Genomic DNA, 15684 nt, shown 5'->3' on the forward strand with positions numbered 1-15684 from the left:
TCCTGTCTTAAGGTATGACAGACATAAGTTAACGCTGAAGGACATCCACAACTGCCAGTATGTGGCCTGCATGAACCCCACGGCAGGCAGCTTCACAATTGACCCAAGACTCCAGGTCTGCACCTATGTTTTTAAAGCCTTTGTGTATTCCAAATAATAAGACAATTGTAGGGTCATTAGTGTTGTTATTCAGTCTTTCTATGTATTATGTAAAGCCGTTTTAACCTATAGACCTTATATCAGGGTTCCCACGGGTCATGGAATTTCTGGAATATCATGGAATTTTGGAAAGTATTCCAGACATGGAAAGTCAGGGAATTATATAATTTTTGGGGCAAAGTCATGGAATATCAGGGAATTTTGTTGTAGCAGTTTAAAATGTATTTGCCAAAATACATTAATACAAATATATTTGGTTATATTTTGGTTATTAGGTTTACTACTTTCTTGAGTAGTTGAGGTTAGCTCAACTTTGTTTATTCAATGCCCATTTAGTCATCTCCCGAGTCTTGAACGCTACGCGGCTGCTCTGAAATGGTCGGTATATTGTACCGGAAAGTCAGGGAAAAGTCATGAATGTCACAATTGACTTACAGTGGGAACTCTGTTATGTGTGTCTTATATGGTGTGTTTTCGGTTTTCTGTCTCAGAGGCACTTTGCTGTGTTTGCTGTGAGCTTCCCTGGACAGGATGCTCTCTACAGTATCTACAACGCCATTTTCTCCCAGCACCTGGACATGTGCGGCTTCCCCCCAGCGCTCAAGAAGTTCGGCCCGACCCTTGTCACAGCAGCTCTGGGTGAGAACAGTTTGATTGAATCCATCAGATTTGTTTCATAACACCGTAGATCAACCTGATTATCTCAATCCATTTGATCATCTTTCTGTCCAACAGTATTCCACAAGGACATATCCGTAACATTCCTACCAACTGCTGTAAAGTTCCATTATGTGTTCAACCTAAGAGACCTCTCCAACATCTTCCAGGTAAGCACTTTCTTTAAGGCGGTAATATATAGACCCAAAGTGTTTGATATCACCTGTCTACTTGACTTTAGTGAGTTGACAACTCTGCCAGACCTGTTGAGTGTGACTCTGGTTGTGGTTTGGTGTAGGGTCTGCTGTTCTGCAGTCCAGGATGTGCAAAGACCCCACCTGAGCTGGTTCGCATCTGGCTGCATGAGTGTTACCGTGTCTATGGAGATAAACTGACGGAAGAGAAGGACATGGAGCTGTTTGAGAAAGTCCAAGAGAGGACGCGCAAAAAGTGCTTTGAGGTGCCGTTTGCCCGTCATGAAACCATTCAGAGAATCATCAGCAATTTGCAATGAGAGAAAAAATTAAATAAATAAGTAATTGTTAGAAAATAATGCAAAATAATGTGCCCTTTTTGTTTTTAGGATATCAGTGCAAGTTATCTTTTTGAGAAGCCCAACATTTACTGCCATTTTGCAAAAGGAATCGGAGATTCCAAATATTACCCAGTTGAGAACTGGGGTTCATTAAACAAGCTGTTAGGGGAAGGCCTAGATAGCTACAATGAAGTGAATGCAGTCATGAATCTGGCAAGTATTTCCCTGATTCTGTAATGTTTATCCACACATATTCAAATTAGAATATTATAAATCAAGAACAGTCATTATTTTCTGGTAATAGTGCAAAAAGTAGCGATTGTAAAAGTATAGTGGCTTACTTGTGTAGTTTCTGTGCTCTTGTTGTGTGTAATCCTTATGTTTGGTATCAGGTCCTGTTTGAGGACGCCATGTCCCACATCTGCCGAATCAACCGTATTCTGGAGAGTCCGCGGGGCAACGCTCTGCTGGTGGGGGTGGGAGGCAGCGGGAAGCAGTCCCTTTCACGCCTCGCAGCCAGCATCAGCAACCTGGAGGTGTTCCAGATCACCCTGAGAAAGGGCTATGGCATCCCAGACCTGAAGGTGTCCCACACTGGAAACTTACACGGTTCTGTTTATTCTTGTTGAAATCAATTACAGTTAAGAATGGTTTTGCCACAGTAGAGAGAGATCTAAATTATGGTAGACAAGTTTGCCTTGTATCCAGAAGTAGATTTTCAATATTCAAGCAGTTGTACATTTCAAGTATTTTGCAGTTGGGTAATCTTGTGATAATATTTATATATGATTTAGATCTTTGTATTGATTGTGTGTCCGCCTCAGCTGGACCTCAATGCCCAGTATATGAAGGCCGGCGTGAAGAATATCGGCACCGTGTTCCTGATGACTGACTCCCAGGTGGCTGAGGAGGAGTTTCTGGTGCTCATCAACGACCTGCTGGCCTCAGGCGAGATCCCGGGCCTGTTCCAGGATGATGAGGTGGAGAAGATCATTGGGGCCATGCGTAACGAAGTGAAGAACGTCGGCATTCCCGACACCAGGGAGAACTGCTGGAAGTTCTTCATTGACCGAGTTAGAAAGCAGCTGAAGGTGAGATCATTTCATGTGCAACCATACATTACATAATAAAATATGATAATACTTTGCTCTAAAGAGACAAAGATTGTTTATTAATTAATTAGTGTTTTTTACTTGAGTACATGATTTTACTCTATGAAATTAATAGGCATATAAGCAAATACAATAGTATTTATCTATTTATTTATCTACAAGCACATGAAAAATACAGAAAATAAAGAGAAGCTAGTATTCTCACAGATGTTGACATTCCTTATGCCCTTGCATTTCATCTCCAGCATTAATAATAATAGCATGTGGTGGACTTTTCTTCTGTCTCTTTGTCTCTCTCTCTCTCTCTCTCAGGTGATTCTGTGCTTCTCTCCAGTGGGCTCCACTCTGAGGGTGCGTGCCAGGAAATTCCCTTCTGTGGTCAACTGCACCTCCATCGACTGGTTCCAGGAGTGGCCAGAGGAGGCACTAGTGTCTGTCAGTGCTCGCTTCCTCTCAGAGACAGAAGGCATTATGGTGAGCCTATCTACTTCAGTAGCCCTCCAAACAACATGTACAAATCAATCTGATTTACTAAATGAATGATCTGAAACATGTTCCCTTTATTTATTTGTTGTTTCTGTTCTGTAGATCTGCTTGTGTACTTTTGTTCATTTGTTTATATGGAGAGTGAAGTATGTTTCCCATTGTTACAGCCGGAGATTAAGGAGTCCCTCAGCCAGTTCATGGCTTACGTTCATAAAACAGCGAACGAAATGTCCAAGTCCTACCTGTCGTCTGACCGCCGCTACAACTACACCACCCCCAAGACCTTCCTGGAGCAAATCAAGTTATATCAGCACCTGCTCAGCATCAAGAGGTCTGAACTGCTCTCCAAGATGGAGCGCCTTGAGAACGGTTTGACCAAACTGCAGACTACATCTGCACAGGTAGGTATACACAGATCAGTATGATGTGAATCACAGCATAACGCTAGAACAGTCAGTTATTGAAGTTCATGATATAGCACTGAAAATACTGTACTACTCATTACAATATCTGCACTACTATGTATGTCAATCAATATTTGTCAATATCTAATGTTATCGCCAGGGTAGGAATTTCACGGCGGCCACGACGGCCATGGCCGTCGTTGCCCCTTGCGTTGGCCGTGAAGCCCCTTTGAAAATCATAGGTTTACAGGCCACGGTGGCCTTGGTTCTTTCAATATTCTGCTTTGCGTCCTACTAATAGCGATTTTTATTTAGCCTGTGGCCTGTCAAAATAATCTTAGCATTCACAGCGCAAATTAATTTAGTCTTTTACGCAGTGGAGAAAGTGACAGCGCAAGAAAGAAAGTGCGTCCAAATTCACCCATTCTTCTCAGTTGAACTACTCACAAAGTAGCCTATTCATCACACAGACATCACAAGTATCACATGAAAGAGTTTTTTCTCAGCTTTTAAACGATGTTAGCCGATAATTGCTGTGTTGAACGGTTCGCGAGAAAAGTAAATAATATAATTCAATTTAATCATACATTCTACTGAAGGTTTTGCGTCCATGATCTCCCTACCCATTCATCGCGGTGGAATACTTCACGAACCCGTCTTTTAACACGACAAACCATATATCAGAATAAACAGCAGACCTTACCGAACACAAAGGTGTAAAGCAGTCCCCTGTACAGTTAGCCGTTCCAGAATAATCCAGTTTTGAATTTGCAGTAAATTTCGACATGCATGGATGTCTCCAAATTTGGGCTTTAAGTTTTACAATGTGTTTAAATTGTTCCACATGATTTCATAACGGGCCAAATACAAAATAAATGTTACAAATATCGCCTAGATATTGGTAAATCAGAGGACAGCTGACTAAGAGTTTGTGAAAGTAGCCTTAATGATCACAAAATGCTAAGCATGCATCTAGGCTATTTGATTTTCTTAAAGCTGAGCTGTGCTTAAATTTAAATTGTTCAATACATGATTTCATAGCAGGCCAAATATAAAATATATGTTATTTATAGCCTAGATATCTGTAATTATTAGATGATCAGATGATTTACAGTTCTATGTAATATGTCATGTTTCATGTTTTTGTAATGTTTCATACAGTGATGCAGGTCTACTGCAGTGAATAGGCTAAATACAACTTTGATAATTTTTATAGCCTACTACTGTATAGTTAACTTTGGCCTTGGTGCCCAGACATGTGGCCTTTGTGCCCCCCACCAAATATGCCCAACTGAAGGCAAAGTGGCCTTGCCCCCAGAATGGTGAAATTCCAAGCCTGGTTATCACACCACAATATCTGTTACTTCTCCGAACCCTCATCTAGATTCTATACCATAATTTTACTAAAATCAACACAAATTTGTTTTTAACTGTTTTTAAGTCTTTCCTTTGGTTCAGTGAAAGATATTTTGTTTATTATTATTATTTAAATGCAGTAAATCAATCAGATTTGAAACAGCTCTTGAACCTTGATCACCATAATAAACCATGCGAGTAGACCCATGCTGGGGCCCTGTGCGCTCTGGTGACAGGTGGATGACCTGAAAGCCAAGCTGGCAGTGCAGGAGGTGGAACTGAAGCAGAAGAACGAAGATGCTGACAAGCTGATCAAGGTGGTAGGCGTGGAGACGGAGAAGGTCTCCAAAGAGGCAGCCATTGCAAATGAGGAGGAGTTGAAAGTGCAGGTCATTGCTAAGGTAAGCATGCTCCTAAACATGACTTCTCTCACAAAAGATAAATGATGTAAAGTACTTTGTGTATTGTTGTTGTTAAGGCCACTATATGAATTCATGAATTAGCATTACATTGAATTGGTTTGATGAATCTAAATATCTGAGTGGGAATGTTTCACATTGTCACTGCCAGTGTGTGGTAGGTCTCCAGTGGTGTGTTTGTGTGTGTAGAATGTCGGGGAAAAGCAGAAGTCTTGTGAGGAGGACCTGGCTAAAGCTGAGCCTGCCTTACTGGCTGCACAGGAGGCCTTGAACACCCTCAACAAGGTTAGAGTCAATCTGTGTCTACTTAGGCAGGGTTCACACTGTCCAGCGGCAAGCGGCAGATTTTCTATTGTTTGCTATGGTTAGGCAGCGGAACAGCTGGAGCGGCAGCATAACGCTAGCCTTGAACATGCTGAGCACTGAACTTGGTTCAAACCAAGTGAGCGTTGAACTTGGTTCAAATTTCAGTGTAACATGAGCGTTTTCAATTGTCCGTTTAGACAATAGAACGTAGACCGTTTGTGCAACCTAGGAAGGAGACAGAACTTCTTATGGTCTGAGCTTACCGCTTTGTTATTTCTAGTGTGATCGCCGCTAACATGTGGGTATACACACAAAATATTATATCAACCAGCATTAAATGACTGTATCTGTGTAGCATTATCAACCAGCATTAAATATGTATCTGTGACAGAACAACCTGACAGAGCTGAAGTCATTTGGCTCTCCGCCTGAGGCCGTGGTGAACGTCATGGGTGCCGTTATGATTCTCCTTGCCCCGGGCGGCAAGGTTCCCAAGGACAAGAGCTGGAAAGCTGCTAAGAATATGATGGCCAAAGTGGACGCCTTCCTGGAGTTGTTGATCAACTACAAGAAAGAGAACATTCCAGAGACCTGTATAAAGGCTTTCCAGTGAGTCTGCGTGTCAGTGCATCGCTTTCCAAAGATCTGCAAACAGCATTATGCATTTAAATGTAATCAGTCCTCTGGGCTACAGATTCGATTCTTGTTTTGATTGCTCTCTCTCTCTCTTGCTCTCTCTCCCTCCCTCTGTTCACTTAGGCCTTTTAAAAATGACCCTACATTTGAGCCAGACTTCATCAGGTCCAAGTCCATTGCGGCTGCAGGCCTGTGCTCTTGGTCCATCAACATTGTGAAATTCTATGAGGTCTATTGCGACGTGGAGCCCAAGAGACAAGCTCTGGCCCAGGCCAACGCTGAGCTGGCCGCTGCCCAGGATAAGCTGTCCGTCATCAAGGCGAAAATAGCGGTGAGCAGCAGGGAGGGCATCCCTCTCAGGACTTAACCCACATAAGAGCTCCAGTGTCACAAATCAGACCCGTCTTTCAAATTGGGAACTTTGAAGGAGGCAGGGATGGGGGACCAATGTGAATGCTCCCAAAGTCACACCAAGGGGGCAGATGTGTTGCAACTCTTTGTGCCTTTTGCCATATGCAATGATCGTCACTCTCCTTCAGAAAAGATTAAAGACATCACTTCGGAGTCTGATTTGGTATGCAGCTGCAAAATTATTGTTTGTTTGTGTTATCCTGAAAAGGGCCTTTGAATTTACTTGTAGCAATTTGATAGTGGGTGCTGCCTAAATGAGAAATTGATGGGATGGCTCCCTTTACATTTTACATAAGATCACAATTTATTATTCACATATGACATTAATGTAATGAGTGTGATCTTCCCTTTATACTTAGCAGAATACAAAACACATACTCTGTGGTGTGACCCATTTGAATTTGACCCACTTGAATTTGTTTAGTTAACAAAATGTAGTGAAATCCAATCACAGTGCCAGACCACCTCTGACTGTTCCAGGCATTTGCTAACCACAACATATGCTGTTCATTTATAACAGATCAGATTTCCAAATAAAGATTCATGATTGTTTTTGCAAAAACTCCTTTCTGTTGCTGACAATCAAAATCTTTTTGTTTTTTTCTCTAGCAATTAAATGCCAACTTGGCCAAGCTAACAGCAGCTTTTGAAAAAGCAACATCAGACAAGCTGAAGTGTCAACAGGAAGCTGATGCAACCAATCAAACCATCTCCCTCGCCAATAGGTAGCCTGCAATCTCAGATATAATTTGAAAAACTTCTCAGATATTCATCAAGTCAACTATATTCATGTTTTTGTGTGTTTGTTTAACACTGAAAGGTTAGTTGGTGGTCTGGCCTCTGAGAAGGTCCGTTGGTCTGAGTCCGTATCTGAGTTTAAGATTCAGGAGAAGACACTGAGTGGGGATGTTATGCTCATCACAGCATTCGTCTCTTATGTGGGATATTTTACCAAGATGTATCGCACAGATCTCATGGACAAGTACTGGCTGCCCTACCTCAATGAGCTAAAGGTATCTCAGAAAGACAGTGCTTACCACATTTGTATCTCTGACACAACAGTGAACTGATAACCGATTTTAGTTTGTACTGGGAACAATGTGTGGACAAATTCCAGTATCCTGGTTTGCTAAGCTCCATCAGCAAATTACTATTACTACTACTGCTATTAATATTACTAATTACTGTTATTACTAAACTCATCTTGCTAAGTTGACCTCTTCTCCAGGTGCCCCTCCCCATCACAGAGGGCCTTGACCCTCTCACGTTGCTGACAGACGATGCTGACATCGCAGCCTGGAGCAACCAGGGCCTGCCGAGCGACCGCATGTCCATCGAAAACGCCACCATTCTGTGCAACACGCAGCGCTGGCCCCTCATCGTGGACGCACAGCTCCAGGGCATCAAGTGGATCAAGAACAAGTATGGAGATAACCTGAAAATTATCAGGCTTGGCCAGAAAGGGTGAGATCTACCATCTCCATTCTCCTTCATCATGCAATATTTCACCTCTCTCATACTAGTTCTGTTACTGATGAAACATAATGGCACCGTAAAATAAGAGTAAACAGCTTTGTTTTGTATCGAAAGGCAACATACCATTACCATTGCATCACCATTCGTAAAGACTAAAGTTGCCTTCACACTGGGTCCGTTTAACTGGACCGTACCCAAGTGTGATTACTCCCTCCTAGCCCTGACCCAGCTGGTCTCTGGTCTCTTACATTTTTGTTTGCGGACCAGGGTCCATTTATGTCATAAACACTAGCTTCTACTCAGTTTCTACTGTTTTTGGAACAGATAGCACCCAGGTTTGGTAGACTGCGTTCACATTAGCTTAAATCACCGAACCCTCGGTCCAAAAAAAAACTCGGGTCCGGAACAAACAGTCTAGTGTGAATGAGCCCTGATTCACAATAACTGTACCTTCCTTCCTTCCTGTATCCCTCCCTTGTGTGTTTTCTGCAGTTATTTGGATTTTATAGAGACTGCTGTGTCTAATGGAGACACATTGTTGATTGAGAACATTGGCGAGTCTGTGGAGCCAGTGTTGGACCCGCTGCTTGGTAGAAACACAATCAAGAAAGGAAAGTAGGTGGCACCAGTACCGATACGCATATTCACATACTATCACATCTATTTCAGTGGACACATAATAACACCTCCTGAATCTTTGCAGATACATTCGCGTTGGTGACAAGGAGGTGGAATACCATCCCAACTTCCGTCTCATTCTACACACCAAGTACTTTAACCCGCACTACAAACCAGAGATGCAGGCGCAGTGCACTCTGATCAACTTCCTGGTGACACGTGACGGACTGGAGGATCAGTTGCTGGCCGCTGTAGTGGCCAAAGAGAGGCCCGACCTGGAGAAGCTCAAGGTAAACTACAGTAACTTACATGTAAAGATTTGTTTGGAAACACCTTGTATAGGTTACAATTTTTTGGGGGGGTGGTCCTAAAAGGGGGTTTTGAATTCCCCACTGTAGCCCCTCCTGTTAAAGCGCGCCACATATAGACATAAACATGAGTGCGCAAACACGTTCTGTCACTTAGTTGCTGCACACATCAGTGCGGAAATTTTCGACAGACAAACATTCCGTTAACAATGGATTTTATTGAGCACCTCGACACAAAAAGAACTGAATCGCAATCTACAAGGAGGTGGCAAAAGGGTTCGGCAGTCGGGCGCAGAGTTGGACAATGGAATCTAATGTAATTAAACGTTGAAAGTGGACTGCACAATAAGGACCTGAGGTAAATGTGTTTTCCAGGCAGAGTTAACCACTCAGCAGAACACCTTTAAGATTGTCCTGAAGCAGTTGGAGGACTCGCTGTTGGCCCGTCTGTCCGCCGCCTCTGGAAACTTCTTAGGAGACACAGCTCTGGTGGAGAACCTGGAGACCACCAAGCGCACAGCCACAGAGATCGAGGAGAAGGTCAGACACTAATGTGCAATGCTGTTCCTCCCTGACTATAAACAACTCATCTTTTGATAGTAGTTTCAGTGCTTTCAGTGCTTAAGAACATTCAGGATATTCTGTTTATAACAGGTTCATCAATACATGCCTTTTCTTATCATTTCATGTTATCCAAAGTTGTACATCAAAAGGTTGGCATTAAATTCAGTGGCTGTAATCAGGCTGTGAAAAGGACTGTAACAGTTGTATGAAAGTCTGTCCTTTCTCTTCCTTTTTGCCTGTTAGGTGCGAGAGGCTAAGATCACTGAAATTAAGATCAATGAGGCAAGAGAGAATTACAGGCCAGCCTCCATTAGAGCTGCACTGCTCTACTTCATCCTCAATGACCTCAACAAGATCAATCCAATTTACCAGTTTTCCCTCAAGGTACGTGCTGGGATGGCTGACTGTAAACGGAGTCACTGTTGTCTCACTTTATCCCCAATGAATTAATTGTGACTGGTTCTCGCAACCATAAAAGGGATGGAACACCAGGAATATCTGATCAGAGTAGTGACTATTGACTAATAATCTACTTTATACTTTACCAGCGGTCTTTGTTTGTCTCTGTGTGTGTGTGTGTGTGTGTGTGTGTGTGCGCAGGCTTTCAGTGTGGTGTTTGATGTGGCCATCACACGTACTGAGCCAGCTGAGGAGGTGAAGCAGAGGGTTAACAACCTGATTGATGAAATCACCTACTCAGTGTTCATGTACACCAACCGCTCACTGTTTGAGAAAGACAAGCTCACATTCATCGCTCAGACTGCCTTCCAGGTATACCTGTGACTCGTATGGTCATTATGTGATCAACATACAGTATGTAGAAAACCACATACATCATTTTGTACTTTTGTACTCATTGTTGTCAGAATGCCAATGGCTGTTGTGTCATATCAATAGATTCTGGTAATGAAAAAGGAGATTAATCCTGTGGAGCTGGACTTCCTGCTAAGGTTCCCCTTCAAGGCAGGACTGAACTCTCCTGTGGACTTTTTGTCCAACCAGGCCTGGGGTGGCATCAAGGTGTGTGAAGTGTTTTTAGATCTTCAACGACTAGACTAGTTTTGAGAGTTCAGATGTGACCCCAGCTGTTGATTTCCTCAGGCCTTAGCTGAGATGGACGAGTTCAAGAATCTGGACCGAGACATCGAGGGCTCTGCCAAGCGCTGGAAGAAGTTTGTGGAATCTGAGGCTCCTGAAAAGGACAAGTTCCCTCAGGAGTGGAAGAACAAGACAGGACTGCAGAAACTGTGCATGATGAGATGCCTCCGGACAGATAGGATGTCCTACGCCGTCCAGTAAATGACCACCACATTCACAGATTTGCATTCTTCTATTAGGTATACATTCTTTGTTTTTGTTGAGGATACAGTACATGTGTGCTTTACACCCCACAGAAACTTTGTTGAGGAGAAGCTGGGCACCAAGTATGTGGAGGGCCGCAGTGTGGAGTTTGCCTTGTCCTACCAGGAGAGCAGCAACTCAACCCCCATCTTCTTCATCCTCTCTCCTGGAGTAGACCCACTGAAGGACGTGGAGGCACTGGGTGAGTCTGCAGACTAAGACCCGTGCACAGCTTACATGTAGGCTTTGAGTACACTGTGGTCCACATCAGACTCATCTGGTTTAGTTACATCATACACTGAGATAATGTTACACTGTTTGTTCCGTGCAGGTAAGAAGTTGGGCTTCACCTTTGACAATGGAAAGTTCCACAATGTGTCTCTGGGTCAGGGTCAGGAGGTCGTGGCAGAGGCTGCACTGGACAAGGCTGCTGTAGAGGGACACTGGGTCATTTTGCAGGTGTCTGAATAATGTCAAGTCTAAATGTATCATACCTAAAAAACAGGAGTGGATGTCCTTTAAAGCAAGTGTGTGTGTGTGTGTGTGTGTGTGTGTGTGTGTGTGTGTGTGTGTGTGTTGTGTGTGTTTGTGTGTGTGTGTGTGTGTGACCTCAGAACATCCACCTGGTGGCTAAGTGGCTGAGCAGCCTGGACAAACGCGTGGAGCATCACAGCTTGGCCAGTCACAAGGACTACCGCGTGTACATGAGCGGTGAGCCGGCCCCCACGCCCGATGGCCACATCATCCCACAGGGCCTGCTGGAGAATGCCATCAAGATCACCAACGAGCCGCCCACCGGCATGTTCGCCAACCTGCACAAAGCCCTCTACCTCTTTGACCAGGTGAGCTCTTTTATGGGCCACAGTCTTTAAGATCAAGTCCACAGACATCATAACAAAATCACCTTTCAGAGAAACCTGTTGTGTACAGGGTAGACTCTAGTGTACAGTCTTCCCTCCCATGTTCATCTGGATGGGTATGGCTGAGGACACTGCTGCCTGACTGGTGTGGTTGTTTGCTGCTCTCTGCAGAACACTCTGGAGATGTGCTCCAAAGAGTCGGAGTTCAAGGTCATCCTCTTCACTCTGTGCTACTTCCACGCCGTGGTGGCTGAGAGGCGGAAGTTTGGTGCGCAGGGCTGGAACAGGTCCTACCCCTTCAACAACGGTGACCTCACCATCTCCATCAATGTGCTCTACAACTACCTGGAGGCCAACAATAAGGTGCAACGTTCATATTCAGTAGTACATAACAACTAATACAGGCCATGTCAAGAGGTGTTCATAAGTAAATCTTCTGTTGTTTATCAACTCTTATCACAGGCTAATCACAGAGAATGTAAAGTTCCAAGAAATGTCACCACAATACAGAAAAAAACATAGCATAAAAACTGAAGTGATTGATTCCTGTGCTGGGCAGGTGCCCTGGGATGACCTGCGCTACCTGTTTGGAGAGATCATGTACGGAGGCCACATCACAGACGACTGGGACAGGAAGCTGTGCAAGACCTACCTGGAGGAGTACGTGAAGGCCGAGATGCTGGAGGGAGAAGTGTATCTGGCACCAGGCTTCCCTGTGCCACCCAACTCGGACTACAAGGTCAGATGTCCACTCGCACACCATGAGCAGTGCGCCCTAGATCAGTGGCTCACAACGAGCAGAGTTATGTTTAGAAAAAGGAAATAAATGTTTCCCCGATCAACAAATGCTTGCTAATTTGGTGTTGCCAAACATAAAGCCATACAATTAGATGGTGGTGGTACGACGTGCCCTCATTCAATGTTTCTAAGCGTCTGTGTGAGAAAAACTGAAACCACTCAAGCTGCACAAGAAACGTTGGTAGGCTAAGAAATAACAATATTTAATACAATGAAGTAGATTCCTAAAACTGTCCATAAAAACAGCAGAGACTGGATAATTCACTGCATAGCATTGAGTATATTCTCATGGGGGAGAGTGTGAGTGGGCCCTAAGACCCCAAAGTCTCAAAGCAGTTTCTTAATCCTGCCTAAAACTTTTTTGAAATAAAGAAACTTTTTGAAGGTTAAGAAAATAGTGTTCATGTACTGTGTGTCTCAGGGATACCACATGTACATTGATGAGATTCTGCCAGCGGAGAGCCCCTACCTGTACGGCCTGCACCCCAACGCCGAGATCGGCTTCCTCACCATCACCTCTGAGAAGCTCTTCCGCACCATCTTAGAGCTGCAGCCCAAAGACTCCAGTGCTGCAGGGGCCGGGGGAGTGTCACGAGAGGAGAAGGTAACCGCCTGCCCACCCCTAACCTGCAACACAGATCCTGGATCATTCATCCTAAATGTGCTAGAAACAGTGGAAATACAAGCACCATAAAACAGAAAACCAGTACTGACATTCTTGAATTCCAGGCTGTAGGCGTTTGAAGATGTGTAGGACAAACAGCTTAATTTGTTGCACTACATTCACAACATACTCATTTCTCCTTCAGGTGAAGGCCATTTTGGATGAGATCCTGGAGAAGCTGCCTGATAGTTTTAACATGGTGGAGATCGTGGCCAAAGCAGAGGAGAAGACTCCCTTCATCATCGTGGTGCTCCAGGAGTGCGAGAGGATGAACTTCCTGACTATGGAAATCTCCCGCTCTCTCAAGGAGCTCAATCTGGGTCTTAAGGTCTGCATGCAGCACATTCTTGCCTCATTAGCAGCAAAGCCTCATTGGCAACAAAGGTCCAGAGTCAGACAGCTCACAAGAGGTCATTCAAATAATGCAAAGCTCATGGTGCACCTCACATCTAATCAGATCAATCAATTGGCTGATATAGCAACCTGCAAACTTGCAGATTGAAGATCACAACGGTCATAAATCCCAGCACCCTTCACACATAGGGTATTGCCTTACTTGGAGGTAAATGAATGGAAAATACAATACTAAAAAGTATAGAATTAGTAAGAGATCAACAAAACAGTCTCCATCATCAAGCCAACTAAAGTGTCACACATTATTCCAAATTAAATTTGCCACGTAGGATTTCTTGATGCCTCTTTCATACCTCATCATTTTGAAGCCAGACGTTTTTGTGTAATAAGTGTGTTTCTTTGTCAGGGTGAGCTGACCATCACCACAGACATGGAGGAGCTGGGGAATGCCCTGTTCTTGGACACGGTGCCAGAGTCCTGGACCAAGCGGGCGTACCCATCATTGCATGGCCTGGGAGGCTGGTACGCAGATCTGCTCATACGGATCAAGGTAAGAACAGAACTCAAGACCATGCCAGGTCAGTCTCCTTTCACATAACCTAATGTTAATGCTTTTGGGTCATTCTATGACACGGGTGCCTTTTCCACTATAAAGTTGTCAACATTTTCATCAAAAAATATTTTCAGTGGCGACTGGCTGGGGCACCAGCACCGTACGCCGGCGACCCGGGTTCGATTCCCGCCCCGTGGTCCTTTCCGGATCCCACCCCGACTCTCTCCCACTCACTTCCTGTCAGTCTCCACTATCCTATCTGAGTAAAGGCATAAAAAGCCCAAAAAATATACTTAAAAAAAAAAAAAAAAGTAATTTTCAGTTAAAGACATGTTCACCTTCACCCTACATGTTTCTTCCCCAATGAAATATAATGGATTGAAATGTAATAATTGTGACGGGGTGGTACATTTCATGATAAAATGGCTCTAGTTATCCAATAACGGTCAAGTACCGATACATGCCTTCAATATAGAAATGTAATTTGGTTAGCAGTGATAGTGTTAAAACTGTAATGAAAAATAGTTATTTTTGTCTAATTTGCATGACCGGGTGGTTGGATTAAAGGCACACTATGCAAGATTTTCACTTTTATGAAGCCAATTTGATGGTAAACAAACTTGTAATAGGCGAATCGTTCACCTAGCATAGCTATACAGCATAGAGATAGACGTATATAGCAAGTCCCTACCGAGAAAACCAGCCATGCAACTTCCATGAGTGGTGCCCCGCCAAAACATTACCTTGTCAGTAGATATAGTTCTTTGGAGAGTTTTTGCCTGTTGTTTATCCTTCACTTCCACAACAAAAGCATTTGCATTGTGTACAGGGGGGATAAGTCGCGAGAAGTTTGCTATTTACAACAGCAGAGTGACATAAATACATTGCGACTCTAGAGGGAGCTCTAAACTCACCAAAAATACCTAAAGCTGCATAGTGTACCTTTAAGCTTGACAGGCACCCTCATAGTAATGAAAAAAACAACAGATAAACAATGTAAAATAATGTCAAATTGTTCGGCTTAGTTTCTTAGGTGCTCTACAGGCAGACATAATTAAAAAATTGTCTTTGTGATTTCATTTCAAGTAACAGGTGGTGCAAGGGGGATGCATTCAGATAGGATAGTGAAGTGTGACAGAAAGTGAGTGGGAGAGAGAGATGGGGTGGGATCAGGAAATGACCACAGGTCGGATTGTAAACTTGGTCTCCGTGTGCTATTGGACCCTAACATGTTACGGACACTGTAGCCAGTTACACCACAGCGCCCCCCAACCCAAAGTATCTTTCAGACCCAACACCGGTCTCTGTCCTCAGGAGCTGGAGGCGTGGACAACAGACTTTGCCATGCCCCCAGTTGTGTGGCTGGCCGGCTTCTTCAACCCGCAGTCCTTCCTGACGGCCATCATGCAGACCATGGCCCGCAAGAACGAGTGGCCGCTCGACAAGATGTGTCTGGCCGTGGAGGTGACCAAGAAAAACCGCGAGGACATGACCACTCCGCCAAGAGAGGGAGCCTACGTCCACGGCTTGTACATGGAGGGTAGGTTGCAGATTCAACTCAAATCAACAGCAATGTAATTTAAGACCCTGCTGAAAAACCATAAGATCACACAGCTGTTCAACTACATGTTGCTAACCTGTAACCAAGAGTTCCTATTGAGGAGATC

The 15684-nt window shown here is 44.0% G+C and overlaps 1 protein-coding gene across 1 annotated transcript in view; it reads left to right on the forward strand.

The window, feature by feature from the left end:
• LOC125287180 (dynein axonemal heavy chain 17-like) overlaps positions 1–15684 on the forward strand; it is a 34939-nt gene that overhangs the window by 18171 nt on the left and 1084 nt on the right. Inside the window, 32 exon segments of the mRNA XM_048232739.1 lie at positions 13–115; positions 651–798; positions 895–986; positions 1115–1276; positions 1400–1564; positions 1744–1935; positions 2176–2442; positions 2776–2937; positions 3117–3350; positions 4946–5110; positions 5318–5413; positions 5826–6043; positions 6194–6401; positions 7091–7206; positions 7302–7494; positions 7710–7945; positions 8450–8572; positions 8661–8865; positions 9259–9423; positions 9691–9831; positions 10048–10218; positions 10345–10467; positions 10549–10742; positions 10842–10990; positions 11120–11247; positions 11403–11630; positions 11820–12011; positions 12208–12387; positions 12868–13050; positions 13256–13438; positions 13871–14014; positions 15332–15557. Of these exon segments, the coding sequence (XP_048088696.1) occupies positions 13–115; positions 651–798; positions 895–986; positions 1115–1276; positions 1400–1564; positions 1744–1935; positions 2176–2442; positions 2776–2937; positions 3117–3350; positions 4946–5110; positions 5318–5413; positions 5826–6043; positions 6194–6401; positions 7091–7206; positions 7302–7494; positions 7710–7945; positions 8450–8572; positions 8661–8865; positions 9259–9423; positions 9691–9831; positions 10048–10218; positions 10345–10467; positions 10549–10742; positions 10842–10990; positions 11120–11247; positions 11403–11630; positions 11820–12011; positions 12208–12387; positions 12868–13050; positions 13256–13438; positions 13871–14014; positions 15332–15557 (5492 nt within the window).

The sequence above is a fragment of the Alosa alosa genome, chromosome 22 (assembly GCF_017589495.1).
Source record: "Alosa alosa isolate M-15738 ecotype Scorff River chromosome 22, AALO_Geno_1.1, whole genome shotgun sequence".
Classification (NCBI taxonomy): Eukaryota; Metazoa; Chordata; class Actinopteri; order Clupeiformes; family Clupeidae; genus Alosa; species Alosa alosa.